At 49.8% G+C, this 18,325-nt stretch overlaps 1 protein-coding gene across 1 annotated transcript in view; it reads left to right on the top strand.

The window, feature by feature from the left end:
• Positions 1-939: 939 nt before the first annotated feature.
• The window catches only part of LOC115081125 (extracellular calcium-sensing receptor-like), a 75,230-nt gene continuing 57,844 nt past the window's right edge, over positions 940-18,325 (top strand). The window contains exon 1 of the mRNA XM_029585635.1: positions 940-1,218. Within this exon, the coding sequence (XP_029441495.1) occupies positions 940-1,218 (279 nt within the window). The remainder of the gene's footprint in view (positions 1,219-18,325) is intronic.

Here is an 18,325-nt window from a genome sequence, read left to right as displayed (position 1 = left end):
GAGTTAACCCTAGGTAATACCACTTCTGCCTCCCCGTGTACTGTTCCAGTGACTATCCTCCTCCCCGGAGGGAACTTCGATACGCTAGCCCTGATTGACTCCGGAGCCGGAGGGAACTTTATCCTCTGGGATTTAGTCCAGCAACTACAGATCGGGGTCCAACCTCAAAAGCCTCCCATCCGAGTGTCTTCCATTCATGGGACCCCCCTTCCAGGGACTATTTCTACTTGTACCAAATCCCTAACACTTCGCACGGGTCTCCTGCATGTAGAGGAGATCTCGTTCCTCATATTGGAAAAGTCCATGCACCAGGTCATCTTGGGTCTACCCTGGCTTCGGAAGCACTCCCCAGTTATCCGTTGGGATACTCTCCAGATTGCATCCTGGGGCTTGTCTTGCTTTGACACCTGCCTGACCGCTGTCCCTCGACCAGTGATACCTCTCCTGACCATCCCCCTGGCACTGCCACTACAATATCAAGACTACATGGATGTCTTTTCGAAAGAAAAGGCCGAGCTCCTTCCAGAGCACCGACCCTTTGACTGTGCTATCAACCTGATCCCGGGTACCACGCCCCCATGAGGACGGGTATATCCCTTGTCGCTCCCAGAGACTCGGGCCATGTCCACGTATATCCAGGAGAACTTGGACAGAGGCTTCATTCGGCCATCTAACTCCACGGCTGGAGCTGGGTTCTTCTTTGTGGCAAAAAAGGATGGGTCTCTCCGGCCCTGTATAGATTATCGTGGTCTGAATAATATTACTCGAAGCGACTGATACCCGCTACCATTGATTCCAGAGCTACTGGATCGACTACAAGGAGCCAAGGTGTTCACAAAGTTGGATCTCCGTGGGGCGTACAACCTGGTGAGAATACGACCAGGTGACAACTGGAAGATTGCGTTCAGTACGAGGGATGGTCACTATGAATACCTGGTCATGCCCTTCGGCCTCTGCAACGCTCCCGAGGTTTTCCAGAATCTTATGAATGAGGTATTGAGGGATATGTTGCATACCTCGGTCATCGTTTACCTGGATGACGCTCTGATATACTCGAAGGACCTGGACAGGCACCGCAGAGATGTCCGCAAAGTGCTGCAGAAGCTTCGGGATAACCGGCTTTTTGCCAAAATGGAGAAGTGTCAATTTGAGCAAGAATCCCTACCCTTTCTCGGGTACATTGTGTCCTCCACGGGTTTCCACATGGACCCTGAGAAGGTAACGGCCATCAAGGATTGGCCTCAACCTGTGGGGGTCAAAGTGCTTCAATGCTTTCTTGGCTTCGCCAATTTCTACCGACAATTTATACCCCACTACTCCAAGATGGTGACCCCGCTCACAGCCCTCACCAAGAAAGGGGCTGACGCTAGAAATTGGCCTACAGCTGCGCTACGAGCATTCCAAGAACTGAGGATAGCCTTCCTTCAAGACACTTATCTCCATCATCCGGACCCCCAATTTCAGTTCATTATGGAAGTTGATGCCTCCGACATGGTGGTCGGAGCTGTCCTGAGTCAAATATCCAGCAACGGTAGATCCCTGCCATGTTCTTACTTTTCCCAGACATTCTCACCCACAGAAAACAATTATGGCATAGGAGACAAGGAACTTCTGGCTATCAAATTGGCCTTCGAGGAATAGCAACAGTGTTGGAGGGAGCCCAGCACCCAGTGATAGTCTATACTGATCACAAGAATCTGGAATGCTTATGTCGCACCCAGCGCCTCAACCCCCGACAGGCTCGGTGGTCCCTCTTTTTCAGCCGTTTCAACTTTTTTCTCAGCTACAGGCCAGCATCCAAGAACATCCGGGCGGACGCCCTCTCCCGTATGACAGAGATGGGCGATACCCCTAATCTGCCTCAATACATACTCGACCCAGCCAAAGTGCTTCTTGCGGTATCCGACGTGGTCCCTATGGGGAAGACAGTTGTACCGGTTCGCCTTCGGAAGAAGGTACTCTCTTGGGCCCATGACTCCCTGACCGCCGGTCACCCAGGGGTAGCACAAACCCAGGAATTACTCTCCAAGTACTACTGGTGGCCCCAGTTTAAGAAGGATGTCCGGCTCTATGTCAGCTCCTGCCTGACCTGTGCTCAACAGAAGACTCCTACCAGCCGTCCCTGGGGCCTTCTTCAACCGCTACCTATCCGCACCGAGCCGTGGATCCACTTGTCCACGGACTTTATTGTGGACCTACCCTCTTCAGAAGGGAAGACAGTGATCTGGGTTACGATTGGCAGGTTCTCCAAGATGGCCCACTTCGTCCCTCTCGCTAAGGTTCCCTCAGCACCTGATCTCACGAATCTGTTTACTCACCACATCTTTCGCCTTCACGGGTTTCCCCGAAAGATCGCCTCGGATCGGGGCTCACAATTCACGGTGAAATATTGGAGGGCACTTTGTAAAACGTTTGGGGTTCAGCTAGATTTTACGACCGCCTTCCACCCTCAAGCTAACAGCCAAGTGGAGTGCACGAGCCGGACATTGAAAACCTTCCTCCGGTCCTTCGTGAGAGATTTACAGAATGATTGGGTAGCCCTGCTCCCATGGGCGGAGTACTCGTACAATCACCACAAACACTCTACCACCGTTAATTCTCCCTTCTATATGGTGTACGGGAAATGGCTTCGACCTCCCTTGCCCTTGCTGTTGACAGTGCCATCTCCAGCCATACAACTCATGGCCCAACAGTTACGTTCTCTCTGGCACTCTACCCGACAGAAGCTTCAACACACTGCAGTTATCACTAAGAAGTTCGCAGACCGTCTACGACGTCCAGCCCCATCTTTTCTCCCAGGGGAGAAAGTTTGATTGAGCACGAAATATCTTCGCTTGCGGCTCCCTTCCATGCGCCTACTCCAAAGTACGTTGGCCCGTTCTCCATCATGTAAAGGGTGGGAGCAGTCTCTTACTGCCTCCACCTCCTGCCTATGCTCCGGGTCCACAACGTCTTTCATGTTTCCCTATTGAAGCCGTTGGTTCTGTCAATCTTCCATAGGAAGACCCCCGCATCGGCCACACCTGAGGTGCACGAGGATACAGTCTACCAAGTCAACGAGGTCCTAGATGTGCGATTCCTCCACAGACATTGGGAATACCTCCTCTCTTGGCAGGGTTACAGTCCTGAAGAGAATTCCTGGGAGCCATCCTCCAACATACTGGACAAGGGCCTCCTCCATTAGTTCCATGTGGATCATCCTGCTAAACCTAGACCCCCTGGAAGGGGGTATAGGAGAGGGAGTACTGTTATGGCCCCGGGCCATGCCCCGGTCCCTCCACCTACCTCGGGGCCGGCCCGGGCCACTGGAACTGCTCTTCAGCCATCTAGGCCCGACCTGGCTCCTGCCGCGGTGTTCCCTCCTCGAGGGAGACCCCGCCGATCCTCCGTGGCTGGTCTTGCCCCCTAGGCGCATGCACGTGCAGGGGCTCCGGGTTTAAAGGGGCCAGCGCGGGAAAACTAAGCACAGCCCCGGGAGTGGTGTCAGATGCTGCAGGGTTATTTAAACCCTGCAGCCGGCTTTAGCCTTGCCTTGCAACTAGGTTTACTCTGCTTAGAGGTTCTAGTTGCTGTCCGGATCACTGATCTTGTCTTCGGTTCCTGACTTCTGGTTCCTGACTCTGGCTTCCGTCCCTGGACTCCATCTCTGCTTCCACCCTTGAATTTGTCTTCGGCTTCTGACTCCTGGCATCTGACCTTGGCTCGTCCATTGACTTCTGGCTTCAGCTTCTGTTCCTGGATTTGTCTTTGGCTTCTGACTCCTGGCTTCTGACCTTGGCTCCTCCACTGACTTCTGGTTTCTCGTCATCCACAGGTATCCAGTTCTCGCCCTCCCAGGGGTCTCGCCTAAGTCTCAGCGGCTCGGGTCCTCACGGGCTCCTCCCGGGGGGACTGTGGGCTTCCAAGGGTGAAGCCTTCGAGGGTTTCTCTTCTGCGCCACCTCCCGGCTGCGACGTTCACTGTGGGCTCCCACAGTGCATCACCATCCATCCTAGCCGACTCAAGGGTCCACGTTCCTAACAAATATAGCCCGAGGAGCGGGCAGAGAGCCTTAGGTCAGAGGAGAAGGATCACGGATGACATAGTTCTGTCTGTACTCTGTAGCGTGGAAAACGTGGAGATGGAGTCACACTGGGTCTTGAGATGGAGATGGATCCGGTAGTGGTCCGCGGAGTGGGGTAGGCCGAGAACCCAGTCACAGATGGTAGGCCAGAGAGAGGTAGATCCGGTAGTGGTCCGCAGAGCAGAGTATGCTGAGAATCCACCATGGATGGGAGGCCTGGGATAGATAGATGCGGGGTATGCCATGAATCCACTCTGTAGATTGTGAGATAGAGACAGAGACAGAATGGAGAGCAGGGTTACTCACTCAGAGGCTTGAAGGCAGTTGTAGAGAGGAACCCCCATGGAGCGGGGATCCGGGATGAGACAAGGCCCCCGAGGAGTGGGTACCTTAGGCGTCCTTGCTGAAAAAAGGCTGGCCCCGAAGGGTGGATAGGAGCGAGGCAAGGCCCCTGAGGAGCAGGTACCTGGGTCAACCTGAAGTGGAAACACAGAGCAACAAGTATCTGATAACATTTCATTTCATTTATTAAAATGTATTGATTGCTTAACACTACAAAGTTGTGGCCTAAGTGATTTACAGTAGAACAGCCACAAAATAATATCACAAACAACAATAATATCACATACAACAGCATTAGACTCTAATACATCACAGAAACTGCCAACATTTAGAAGTTCAGATCCTGCATCAAGAGCATTGAAGGAGGAAATGTTTTAGGGAGAACCTAAATTTCTTCAGATTTTCCTGCATTCGGACCTCAAGGTGAAATCAGCAGGAAGGGAATCCTTGCTAACTCGTAGCTGGTTTAGCGAAGGGAGTTTAAATATTGGGAGACAGTGACATCGTGTGTAGGGGACGACCCCAAGGTTCCCGCCATGATACATGTAAAAGGAGGGTCAGCGCGCGCGTGCCCTAGGTGATCCCAGGAGGAAAATGGCGAACGCAATCGCCCATGCTGGTCCAGGGGCAGCGGAGAGGTCAGCTTGTGGAAGCAGAGGCAGCATTCTTACCCACTGGAGCTGAATTAGGCAGGAGAAAGGTGAGCAACAGAGGGCGCAGCCGTCTGCGTCCGACAGGCGCAAAAGGCATACATACAATTGCCTAATGCATGAAAAGAAACTAATGCATAGTCAATACAATGCAAATAAAACAATGTAGCTTACTTAGAAAAAAATCAACCATGTCATTTTATCACATTTCATGGAGGTATATTAATATGTTAGGAGCGTGGCCTTCAGGCCCTGTTAGGAGCTCGGAGGCGCGGTCCATTCTCAAGGGAGGATGCGAGCCCTTGGATCACGGTGCGGCTCAGGGAAGAGCCCCATGAGACACCACAAGAGGTGAGCAGGTACGAGTACGGGCGGAAGAGGAGCAAGACTGGACTGGAACAGGAACTGGACTGGAACAGGAACTGGAACAGGAACAAGGCAGGCTCAACCCTCCACTGGACCTACATGCCCCAATGAGACCCAGCAATGCAATGCTGGTCTCCAGAGTAGCCCTCCGGCCACTCAATAGCCCTTCCAGACTCGCCGCTTGGGAACGACCAGTGTGTGAGGCCAGACGGAGGCTGAGGGCAGGAACACAAAGACTCAGACAAAGACTCAGGATACTCAGAGGATACTCAGAAGACTCAGACAAAGACTTGGATACTCAGAGGACTCAGGATACTCGGAGGACTCAGACAAGGATTCAGGTTGCTTGGAAGTTTCAAGCAAGGATTCAGGAGTCAGGCAAAAGTACTGGGTGAGAACTGCATCGCAGCGTGCCCTACACAGCCGCCCATGGCTGGTCGCTGACCATGCTGAACATGAAGCAGACTCCAGGCGAAGAAGTGGAACTTGAGACTGGAACATGATGAAGATTCAGTAGAGGCCTGGACGGGGCACGCCCTATACAGCGTCTGTGGCTGGTCGCGGACTGCGCTGAAGCACAGCAGGTTCTGGCAGAGTCTTAGGCATGGAAGGAGGCAGGCACAAAGGATTCCGAAGACCGGGACAGGATTCAAGACTCAGGATTCTCAGAAGCAAGGCATTAAAAACAGGAGTCTTCCAGAGGCTTGCACTGCAGATGAGAAGAAGGCCATGTGCCACGAGGGGCCCTCACAGCCCTCATGGGCTGGTCAAAGACCACGACGGTAGCACGCCAGGAAAGGTGAACAGACGAGGGACCTGGGAACTGGACGAAGAGCTGAAGATGAGACGGACTGAGTCAGGGCAGAACATCGGACATCAGGAACAAAGAACATGGCATCTCAGGTAACGGGACATCAGGACATCAGGACATCTGGATACGGAGCATCTGGACATCATGACATCAGGAGAACTGGACATCTGGAATATCAGGAACATGGAACAAGCGACGAGGGAGCTCCGACGAGGGACGAGACCAGGAACATTAAAGTGATGAAGTTCATGACCATGAAGAACACGGAACAAAGATCCATCAAGACACAGGAAGACCACAGAGGACCTGGATCAAGAAGAAGACCACAGACACTGTGAAGACCAGATCCGAAGGCCCTGAAGAACTGAAGCAGGGCCCTTTTATAGGGCTGATCCAGGAACACAGTGATGACATCACGCCTGAGGGCCGTGGGGATTTTCCCACTACTGGCCCTTTAAGAGAGCAGCTGAGGCACACGCCCACATCTATGGGACATCCGGAGGGGAAGGCTGCATTGGCGGCCTTCCTGCCGCATGGGAGGCCAGGTGGACAGTGGCTTCCCTGCCACTCAGGAGAAGAAGTCAGCGGCGGCATCCTGCCACGAAGGCAACAGGCAGTGGCTGCGGTGACTTCCTGCCACTCAACCAAGGACCCCAGCAGCGGCTCCAGCCACTGAGATGAAAGGCGGCATCGAGCGACTCAGCCTGCATGAGGGACGGCATCAGCATCGGCCTGCCGTAGAGGTAGGGGACTGCCTGCGGCTCGGCCCACAGGCAGAATCCTAACATCAGAATGCTAACGTGCTTCCCAATATCCCTGGGAGGACTCGTAAAGGGCCCTATGACCCCCTCAAGAAAACTACACCTCCCTAAAAGGACAACCTCTTCTGAGGGTCTGTGCATACCCCCACCCACCCCTCTGCCACCTATGGAGGTAGTGCCAAGGCAAAAATTTTAAATCAAAAGATTTTAAATTGTGCGGTGATACCATCCCCATTTGCTCATCCTTAAAAAAAGCCTCAAACAGACCCAGGGCTTAATTTGTGGGGGAACGGCCTGGAACACAGTTCCAGCACTTCTTTTCTGACTTAATAGGCAGAGCAGCAGGGATGTTCTTCTCCAGCCTCTCCCATGCGGAAGAGGTGAGGGAGTGAACCTGGAGCAGACTGAAAAGAGAAGTGCCACTCTACTGCTTAATTCAGTTCTCCTCTCCTGTTCTGTCGGGAACAAGGTGGAATGGTGATCCTGAAGCAGACTGCAGTGCAAAGAACAGACATAAAACAGGGTTGAATTAACACAAATGTGAAACCCTGGCCTTGATGAATGGCACTACTGTACTCACACTTGGACTAAATTAATTCAACCTTTTTTTGTGTCTGTTACCTAGGGTTTAATTTCTGGCAGAATTTATTTATTTATTTGTTTGTTTGTTTAATGCCTTTCTATACCGACATTCGTTTGCACATCACATCGGTTTACAGTAAAATATTCTGAAGCAGGAAAGGAAGTTACATCTTAACAAATTTAACAACTCATAGGATTTCCGGGCAGGGGAAATACAGGAGGGGAATAAAATTGTTAAGGAGATTAGAGGCATTAAGATACTAGGAACCAATAACAATAGATTGTAGGGATGTGAATCGTTTTTTGACGATTTAAAATATCGTCCGATATATTTTAAATCGTCAAAAAATCGTTAGGGCCACGATACAATACCAATTCCCCCGATTTATCGTTAAAAAATCGTAAATCGGGGGAAGGGGGAGGGCAGGAAAACCGGCACACTAAAACCCCCTAAAACCCACCCCCGACCCTTTAAATTAAATCCCCCACCCTCCCGAACCCCCCCCCCAATGCTTTAAATTACCTGGGGATCCGGCGGTGGTCCAGAACGGCGGCGGTCCGGAACGGCCCCCTCAATAGAATCGTGTTGTCTTCAGCCGGCGCCATTTTTCAAAATGGCCGCCGCAAAATGGCGGCGGCCATAGACAAAAACGATTCGACGGAGGAGGTCGTTCCGGACCCCCGCTGGACTTTTCGCAAGTCTTGTGGGGGTCAGGAGGCCCCCCCAAGCTGGCCAAAAGTTTCCTGGGAGTCCAGCGGGGTTCCAGGAGCGATTTCTCGCCACGAATCGTTTTCGTACGGAAAATGGCGCCGGCAGGAGATCGACTGCAGGAGGTCGTTCAGCGGGGGTTCCGGACCGCTGCTGAACGACCTCCTGCACTCGATCTCCTGCCGGCGCCATTTTCCGTACGAAAACGATTCGCGGCGAGAAATCGCTCCCGGAACCCCGCTGGACTCCCAGGAAACTTTTGGCCAGCTTGGGGGGGCCTCCTGACCCCCACAAGACTTGCCAAAAGTCCAGCGGGGGTCCGGAACGACCTCCTCCGTCGAATCGTTTTTGTCTATGGCCGCCGCCATTTTGCGGCGGCCATTTTGAAAAATGGCGCCGGCTGAAGACAACACGATTCTATTGAGGGGGCCGTTCCGGACCGCCGCCGTTCTGGACCACCGCCGGATCCCCAGGTAATTTAAAGCATTTGGGGGGGGTTCGGGAGGGTGGGGGATTTAATTTAAAGGGTCGGGGTGGGTTTTAGGGGGGTTTAGTGTGCCGGCTCACGATTTTAACGATTTTTCACGATAGTTTACACACCCAAACGGCAACAATACGATTCCCTCCCCCTCCCAGCCGAAATCGATCGTTAAGACGATCGAGGACACGATTCACATCTCTAATAGATTGCAACAAAACCATGAAGATAAACGTGTTATAGGAGAGAATAACAGGTTTAAATAAGGGCTTTCACATGGGAGGAAGCGCTCGTGGGTTTGGGGGGGAGGAGTGTGTGAGAGTCATTGGTAGGCTTGTTTGAATAGTCAGGTTTTCAATTTCTTTTTGAAGTTTTGCGTGTTTGGTTCAAGCCTTAGATCAATGGGCATTGAGTTCCAGATGACAGGGCCAGATGAATGAACCAGACCATTGCTCTGCCACCGTTTTCCCAAGACTAGATTACTAGCCAACCTAGGCCTCAATTATTACATGTATGCAAATGACATACAGTTTTTAGTACCTATTGAAAACTCCATCGAAAAAGCTCTGATGCTTATTAAACATTATATTATATTATATTATATTATATTTCCAAAATTCAGCAGCTTCGAATGCCAATGAAATTAGTTCTGAATAATAAAAAAATTGAACTTGTACCTCTGAACCATAAATTACCCCTCAGTACACCAATTTCTTAGTGACTGATAATATGATCATTGAGTTAACCACCCATGCTCATGACCTGGGAGTAATAAATGATGGGGAATTGAATATGAAGAAACACATTAGTACTAAAATAATAGATGGTTACAATAAGCTTCATATTAATATATTTATTTATTTGTTTTTATATACCGGTTCAAACAGTTGAACCTAGGACAAGCTGGGTAGAGTAGGACACTTTCTGGAACTTTATTAGTCCTTTAGCTATTAAATGATCCCTCAGCACTTATGTGCCAATATTAACCAGATTATTAAAGAACAGCTATACAATAAGAGAAATGCAGGTATACTGAATCTTAAAAATAACAGTTTGCAAGGAACAATTACAATTAGGGGCGGATTTTCAGAGCCCTGCTCCCCTAAATCCGCCCAAAACCGGGCGGATTTAGGCAAGCAGGGCCCTGCGCGCCGGTGAGCCTATTTTACATAGGCCTACCGGCGCGCGCAGAGCCCCGGGACTCGCGTAAGTCCCGGGGTTCTCCGAAAGGGGCGTGTCGGGGGCGGGCCCGGTCGTCGCGGCGTTTCAGGGGCGTGTCGGCAGCGTTTTGGGGGCGGGTACGGGGGCGTGGCTACGGCCCGGGGCGGTCCGTGGGCGTGGCCGCGCCCTCCATACCTGCCCCCAGGTCGCGGCCCGGCGCGCAGGAGGCCCGCTGGCGCGCGGGGATTTACTTCTCCCTCCGGGAGGCGTAAATCCCCGGAGAAAGGTAAGGGGGGGGTGTAGACAGGGCCGGGTGGGTGGGTTAGATAGAGGAAGGGAGGGGAAGATGAGGGGAGGGCGTTAGAGGATTCCCTCCAAGGCCGCTCTGATTTTGGAGCGGCCTTGGAGGGAACGAGGGTAGGCAGCGCGGCTCGGCGCGCGCCGGCTATACAGAATTCATAGCCTTGCGCGCGCCGATCCAGGATTTTAGTGGATATGCGCAGCTCCGCGCGTATCTACTAAAATCCCGCGTACTTTTGTTTGCGCCTGGAGCGCCAACAAAAGTACGCCAACGCGCCTTGTTTGAAAATCTACCCCTTATTGTATAATAACAGACCTAGAGAAAGGTATAAAACACAGCAGTTCTACTGCTCAGAAAGCCCAGATATTAGTGGAGCACAGAGCAATTAATTAGAAGGAATAGTGAAAGAAAACCAGCAGGTTTTTTTTGTTTTTTTCTTTTTTCCCCCAGAAGAGCACCACAGAAAATTAAGAGTCTTTTTTCCCCCAGAAGAGCACCACAGAAAATTAAGAGTCTTATCTGCACAGGAACAGAAGAAGAATCCTCTCTGGGGCTGCCTCAAGCAGTCTGCAATGCCCAGCCAGTTCACTATTTACCTTCTCTGCCACACCCAATCTGGCCTGAACTGGACACCTTAGGAACCTTCTAGTTCTTACCTATTAAAGGACCCCCTCAGCACTTCTGTGCCAATATTAACCAGATTATTAAAGAACAGCTATACAATAATAGAAATGCAGGTATACTGGATCTTAAAATAACAGTTTGCAAGGAACACTTACAATTATTGTATAATAACAGACCTAGAGAAAGGTATAAAACACAGCAATTACTCAAACACCAAGAAGATCCCATGCTACTGATGCAATTAATAGCAGTCGCTGTTCCCTAAGTAAACTTGATTAATAGCAGTTAATTGACTTCTCCTCTAAGAACTTATCCAAACCTTTTATGAACCCAGCTACACTAAGGGATAGATTTTATAAATCTGCGCCAGCGCGTACTTTTGTTCACACACCAGGCACGAACAAGAGTATGCAAGATTTTAATAGATACGTGCGTAGCCGCGCATATCCATTAAAATCCGGGGTCGGCGCGAGCAAGGCTGCCCAAAATCGGCAGCCTGTGCATGCCGAGCCGCACAGCCTGCCTCCGTTCCACCCCCCCGCACCTTCCCCTCCCTTCCCCTACCTAACCCACCCCCCGGCCCTATCTAACCCCCCTACCTTTGTTGTACAAGTTATGCCTGCTCGAAGTAGGCATAACTTGTGTGCGTTGGGCCGGCCGCCGGCGCATCATGGTCCAGTCTGGGGACTGGTCTGGAGGCTGCGTACATGCCCCCGGAATGCCCCCGATGACGCGCCGGCCACAACACGCCCCCCCCCCCGGCACGCCCCCGACATGCCCCCCCAGGAAAGCCCCGGGACTTACGCACATCCAGGGGCTTGCGCGCCCTGCCGATCCTACTCAACATATGCTCGGCGTGCATAGGGAGTGTTTGGGCCAGGTTTTCGGGGGGTACGCGCGTATCTGCTTCCTGTATGCCCTTCTGTGTGGTAAGCCCTGTGATGGACCAGGGTACTCCACAGGAGGGGCTTACAGCTCTGCCTCTGGTGCCGGTATGTCCCTTGGAGGTGTTTGAACCTCCTTTGCCTGTTCTTGTTGTTGTTCTTGTTAAGCAGCCTGAAGCATCCAAAATACCACTACTCGTACACTTCCACCTAACATTGTAGCTTTAGGAATATAGGGCAGATAAGAAAATATGTTTTTATTGGTGTCGATGGCAATTACATACTTTAAAATATTCCAAATAGCAAAAATGATAGCAAAATGAATACAGAGGATATCTAAGATGGGGGTGTTCTATACCCCTAAAATGGCCTCAGTTGGAGTTTTTGGAGTCTTTTAGAGCTAAAATTGGGGAAGTTTTTGTACACCTAGATAAAGGCTTTAAAAATTATTACAAAAGGTATATACTGAATAGTGATCTGAATGAGCATGTCAGTATTGGTAATGGGGCTCTGTCTATCTAATATTTATTTATTTATGTATTGATTGATTTTTATATATCGACATTCGTGTGCACATATCACATCAGTTTACAAATGTTAACACATGTACAGTTAAAAAATTTGCGTTTCCAAAAAATAAGAATATAGTTATAAATACATAAAATTCATAATAAAACATCTAAAACAAAATAAAAATGTTAAATTCTTAAATATAATATTAAAAATTACTAGAAGCAAAGAAATGTTAAAAAGAGCTTCAATCTATAGTTATTGAAAGGCTTGCTGAAACAGCCATGTTTTAACGTCTTTCTTAAAAATCCTAAAGTTTGTTTCCAGCCTTACGTTTTGCAGTAGAGAATTCCATAATTGAGGCCCGGTAATAGATAGGGTTCTTTCTCTGACTGTATTTAGATGAACTGATTTTGGGGATGGGATAGGTAGAGTCTCAGTACCTGTTCATCTTGCTGTCCTTAGTGAGGGTGTGGAAATGTAAAGCCGCAGTAAGCCATTCAACCTTATCATTGTAGAGAGTCTTGTGTATTAAGAATAGTGCTTTATGGTAAATCTGTTTTTATTTTTGAAAAGCAGCGAACAACAAGCAAGGAGTGACATATGATACATAATGTGGTCTGTTACATATCATACAACTGTAAACTTCTATGAACATACATTCCTCCCCCAGGAACCCCTACAAAACTCCCCCCCCCCCCAGCACTCCCTCCCCCGTGCACTGAAAGGGACCCAATGAAAAGTCCTAACAATAAGTCAGAAATATAAAGTCTTGAGGTATCACCATGAAGTCCGCATCTCAGATGTCTATACGATTAAGGAAAAGACTTTTCGAGTCTTGTGGCAAGGTTAGGATAAACGATATCCAGACTGCATTGATAGCCCTACTAGTCTGTATCGATAAACAACTGCAAGCCAAGGTTTCCATCATTAGCAGTTGTATGATAGATGAATGCCAGTTTGTCAGGGATGGCCCCTCTGGTTTCCTCCATGCCATAAGGATGGCTTTACAGGCTAATAAATAAACTTTTGAAATCCAAAGGATGTGTCCCTTTTTCCCTTTGAAAGATCGAGGAAAGATGCCGAAGAATGCTACAAGCGGGGAAAATGGGATCTTAAGGCCCAGGATTCCATTTTCAGAATGAAAGACTTTCTTCCAGAAGGTGTGTAATACCTGACAACCCCAAAGAGAATGACCCAGATGCGCTCCCTCCAAACTGCATTTTATACATGTGTCAGAAGTGGCGATTCCCACTCGATACGCTTGGTGTTGATAAATGAACATCCTGTAAATGATTTTATAGCGGGTCTCTCTCAGGAGCTGTTATGAGTGCGTCCTCTGGCAGTTGTTATGGACCGAGGGCTGGGAGGTCTTCGGCTGTGGTTATAGGCACAGGGGTGCGGTCATCTCTTAAGCAGGTGGTGTGAGCCCTTGACGCACGGCATGACCCAGGGAGGAGCCCCAAGGTGAGCTAGTGCGAGCACGGGTAACAAGATCAGGACAAGGCTGAGGCAAGAACAGGGGACCTAGGTCTGACCCTCTACCGGACCTGCATGCCCCAGGATGACCAACAACGCAATCTTGATCAATGAACAGTCCTCCGACCGTTCCAAGCCCTTTCGGACCTGCCGCTGGGTACGGCAATAGGTGGCAGGCCGGATAGAGGCCGAGGGCAGACAGAGTCCTTAGAGCACAGAAGACTTTGGACTAGGACTGGAGCGAAGACATCACAGATAAGGGCTGAAGCGAAGACATCATAGACGAGGACTGGAGCAAAGACATCACAGATGAGGGCTGAAGCGGAGACATCATAGAAGAGGGCTGAAGCGAGACACTGCGAGGGCTGAAGCAAGGGTCAAGAACTGGTTTGAGACTGTGATGCAGCGCGCCCTACACAGTCCACCCGTGGGACTGGTCGCGGACCACGCTGGGCTCGACGCGGACTCCAGGAGGAATAGTGGAAGCTGAAACCAGGACATGACGAAGGTCCTGAAGAGGCCTGCCCTGGGATGCTCCCTACACAGCCCCCCGCGGGTCTGGTCATGGACCACACCAGGCTCAGAGCAGGGTCAAACAGAATCTTGATATGGACGGACGCAGGGTTGCAATAGGCTCTGAAGACCAGGACAAGACTGAAGCAGGATTTGATTCTCAAGGATTAAAAACAATGGACTGAAGCAGGAAGTCTTCCAGAGGGTTGCGCTGCAGAGATGAGGATGGCCTTGTACTGTGAGGTGCCCTACACAGCCCACCCATGGGACTGGTCATGGACCACGATAGCGGTACACCAGGAAGGTGGACATCTGGGAACCAAGGCATGGAGGCAGAGATGAAGGCGAGGACATCAGGAACATCGAGAGAAGAGAAGGCCAGAACATCAGGCACCGGGAACATGAAGACATCTGATGACAGGGACAGAGGACATCAGGAACCTGAAGACAACTGAAGACCTGGACGAAGAACATCTGGAACATGGAGACAACTGAAGACCTGGATGAAGGACATCTAGAACATGGAGACGAAGCCGTCAAAGCAGAAGAAGACCATGGAGGACCTGGACCGGTCAGAAGACATAGACGACTGTGGAACCCGATCCGAAGGCCCGGAGTGACTGAAGAGGAATCCCTTTTAGAGGGCTGAAGCAGGAAGACGTCGTCAGGTGGGACCAGCAGCACTTCCTGTTGGTGGCCCTTTCAATACAGTAAAGAGGCGTGCGCCGGCACCTAAGGGAAGGCCCTGAAGAGCTGCAGCACCGCGGACAGGGGCACCCGGCCACACAGGAGCAAGGAGGAGCAGGCAGGCCACAGGACGGCCTTCAGGCTGCCGGACAAGGACCCCGAGAATGACGTTGATGCTCCCTGCCATGGAGGCAGGGCGGCGGCGGCTCCCTGCCACGAAGGAAGAGTGGCAGCGGCGTCCCCCCTGGACACAGAGGGACGGCAGATGGTCAGCGGTCAGCCGACCACATGGGTAAAGGCCAGCACGCGACTCGGGCCGTGGAGGAGTGGCAGGCCCAGCGGCTCCCTGCCACGGGAAGGCAGCACAGCAGCCCGACGGCGTCTGAGGTGAGAGGCCTGCTCGTGGAGGGTAGCTCCGCGGGAAGGAATCGTAACAGGAGCGTAGTACTAGTTATCCTTTTCGTCATGTTGAAGGCAGACATCAACGCTGCGACAGATATTGGTTGCTCAAGCTTTGACTGCCATTTAAGTCGCACCACCTCTAGAGACCAGCGTTTGTAAGTGGCTTTCAGCTCTCTGTAAAAATAAGAAATAGAATGTTTCTGAGGATTATCTGGATCAAACCACGTTCGCAAAAGTTGCCACTTAGGGTCCAAAAAGTTTGAATAACCAAGCGATCTCATATAATACCGGGCTTGTAGGTACTGGAAAGAGTCATTGGAAGAGATACCATAGAAGGTGCAGAGTCCAGGAAAGTCGAGTAGGGTCCCATCCACATGCATCATTTGGCCTATACAAGTAAGTTTTAATTGTTCCCAGATACGAAATTTGGAGGAGCCTGAGTCCGCAGGAAATGCTGGATTGCCGCAGAACGGGAGGAATGGTGAAACACTAGACGGCAAAGAAGCCTTTTGCGTGAGCCACTTTCACGTCTGCCGCAGCAGTCACAATAGAAGACCCATTCTGATGGTTGTCGAGATAGATGCATATGACACATGTAGGGCATAACGTGGCGATACAGGAGTAAGTAATTGTGATTCAAAGAGAGTATCAGAGAAAAATGATGTGCCCAAAATCCAGTCTCTAATATGCTTCAGGTTGATTGCGTGATTGTAGATTTTCAAATCTGGGAGGCCAAAACCACCTACTGATATCGGTCTCATCAGCAGTTGCAATGCCAGCCGTGGTCTTTTCCCGCGCCATAGGAATTTTGTCACCATGCTCTGAAATTTGGCAATGATAGCTTGAGTAAGGAGAAGTGGGAGGACGCTTAAAACATACAGCCGCCGGGGTAGTACAGTCATTTTCAGTAAGAGTATGCGTCCTATGAATGAGAGGGGAAGGTATAGCCAGGAGGATAGCGATTGTTCCGTTTCTGTTGCAAGTGTGGCACATTAATTTCGTACAGATTAGCAGTGCACTTGGGTACCCAGACTCCTAAATATTTAATTCAATCGGATGCCCATTTTAAAGGAAACTCCCCGTTCCATGGAATAGAGTCAGCCGGACCTATCACCATAGCCTCTGACTTGTCAAGATTTAATTTGAGACCTGCATGCAGGCAATACTCTGAAATCACCTGGAGGGCAGCGAGGAGCGAATGTGTGGGATTTGTCAGGTGCAATAGAAGGTCATCTGCAAAAGCTGCCGATTTGAACACCACTGGCCCCATCTGAATCCCCTCTATGCTCTGAGTCTCCTCCAAGGTACACAATAATGGGTCCAAAGAAAGAACAAATAAAAGGGGGGATAAGGGGGGATAAGGGGCACCCCTGCCTTGTACCATGGGCCAATGTAAATTCTTGGGATAATTCCCCATTCACCCAAATGTTTGCCTGCGGATTGGTATAAATTGTCTTGAGAAATGATACAAAAGGGCCTTGGAAGCCATAGTGATTCAGAGTTTCAAAAAGAAAAGTCCAATTCATCCAATCGAAAGCCTTTTCAGCATCAAAACTAACAAGAAGAGAATCCAATTTCATTTTTTGTGAAAAGGCTATGGAGGCCAGAACTCAGCGCACATTGGTTACGGCTTGCCTGCCCCTGACAAATCCCACCTGAGAAGGAAAGATAAGTTTAGCAATGAAAGATGCCAGACGATCAGCCATTACCTTAGCAATTAACTTCAGGTCACAGTTTATAAGTGAGATGGGCCTGTAGGAGCCAGGAAATTCAGGGTTTCGGCCCGGTTTTGGAAGTACCACGATGGTGGCTCCGTTTGCTTGCCATTCCTGAAATTCGTCCGATGACAGCATGTCGTAAACTCTTTGGATAGGGGGGCTAATTAAGTTGGACAACACTTTATACAGCTCATTCGTGAGGCCGTCAGGACCCAGGGATTTACCTAAAGTGGAGCATTTAATTGCCAATTCCAATTCTATTTTTCCCATGGGTGCATTTAGGAGTTTTATACCTCCTGTATCTGGGGTAACTTTAATTTGGAAAGATATGTTTGCATAGCTGGGCAATTGCTAGGGTCTGCTGAGTAAAGTTGGTGGTAATAATCTGTAAAAATGTTCCCAATATCTTTCGTGTCAATTTTGAGTTGACCCTTGGCATCTGTAACCCCTTAACATATGATCTACCTTCCCAGGATTTCACTAGTCCAGCCAGTAACTTCCCCGCCTTGTTTCCAAATTGGAAAAGCCAATGTTTGTAACAGAGGAAACATTTTTGTGTTTTTTGTTGAATATAGTCGTGTAGTGTGCTTTGGAAGGAGAAGAATTTTGTGCGATTCTCTTTAGTACAGTTGGAATTTAATTGTGTCTTGGCCTTTTGTAATTGCCTTTCTAATCTGATTATGTTGGCTGACAATTCTCTATTTTTTCGGGCCATAAAGCTATGACTTCTCCCCTTAGGACAGTTTTCGTGGTGTCCCAGTATAGAATGGGGTTTCCCTGATGTTGTTGATTAAAATGGGCATATTCCTTCCATTTGTCCCATATGTAGGATTTAAAACCTTCATCGTAATAGAGTTTTGCCGGGAATCTCTAGTGCTTGTGCCCTCCCACACTTTTCAAACCCGTAAAGTCCACCCAAACAGGTGCATGATCTGATATGGTCAGAGGCCCTATTTCAGAGCCTGTGACCTTAGAAAAGTAAGTAGAAATGGCAAGGAGGTAGTCAATACGAGATTGGCACCCGTGGGCACGTGAGATATGAGTGAAATTATGTTCAGTTGGATGAAGCAGCCTCCAAACATCCGTGAGACATAAAGTTTACATATGAAAGGAAGACCTCTCATAGAGTCTGGCCGGGAGGCCTGCCTCGGTGGTTGCCTGTCCATGATGGAGTCTATGACCGCATTGAAATAACCCCCAACTATGAGTGAGAGTTGTGAATGCTCTTGAAGAATTTGCATTACCTTGTCATAAAAAACTGGGGTGTACATATTAAGGGCATAT

This window comes from Rhinatrema bivittatum, chromosome 19, assembly GCF_901001135.1.
Source record: "Rhinatrema bivittatum chromosome 19, aRhiBiv1.1, whole genome shotgun sequence".
Lineage (NCBI taxonomy): Eukaryota > Metazoa > Chordata > Amphibia > Gymnophiona > Rhinatrematidae > Rhinatrema > Rhinatrema bivittatum.
This window is presented reverse-complemented; position numbering and strand designations above follow the sequence as displayed.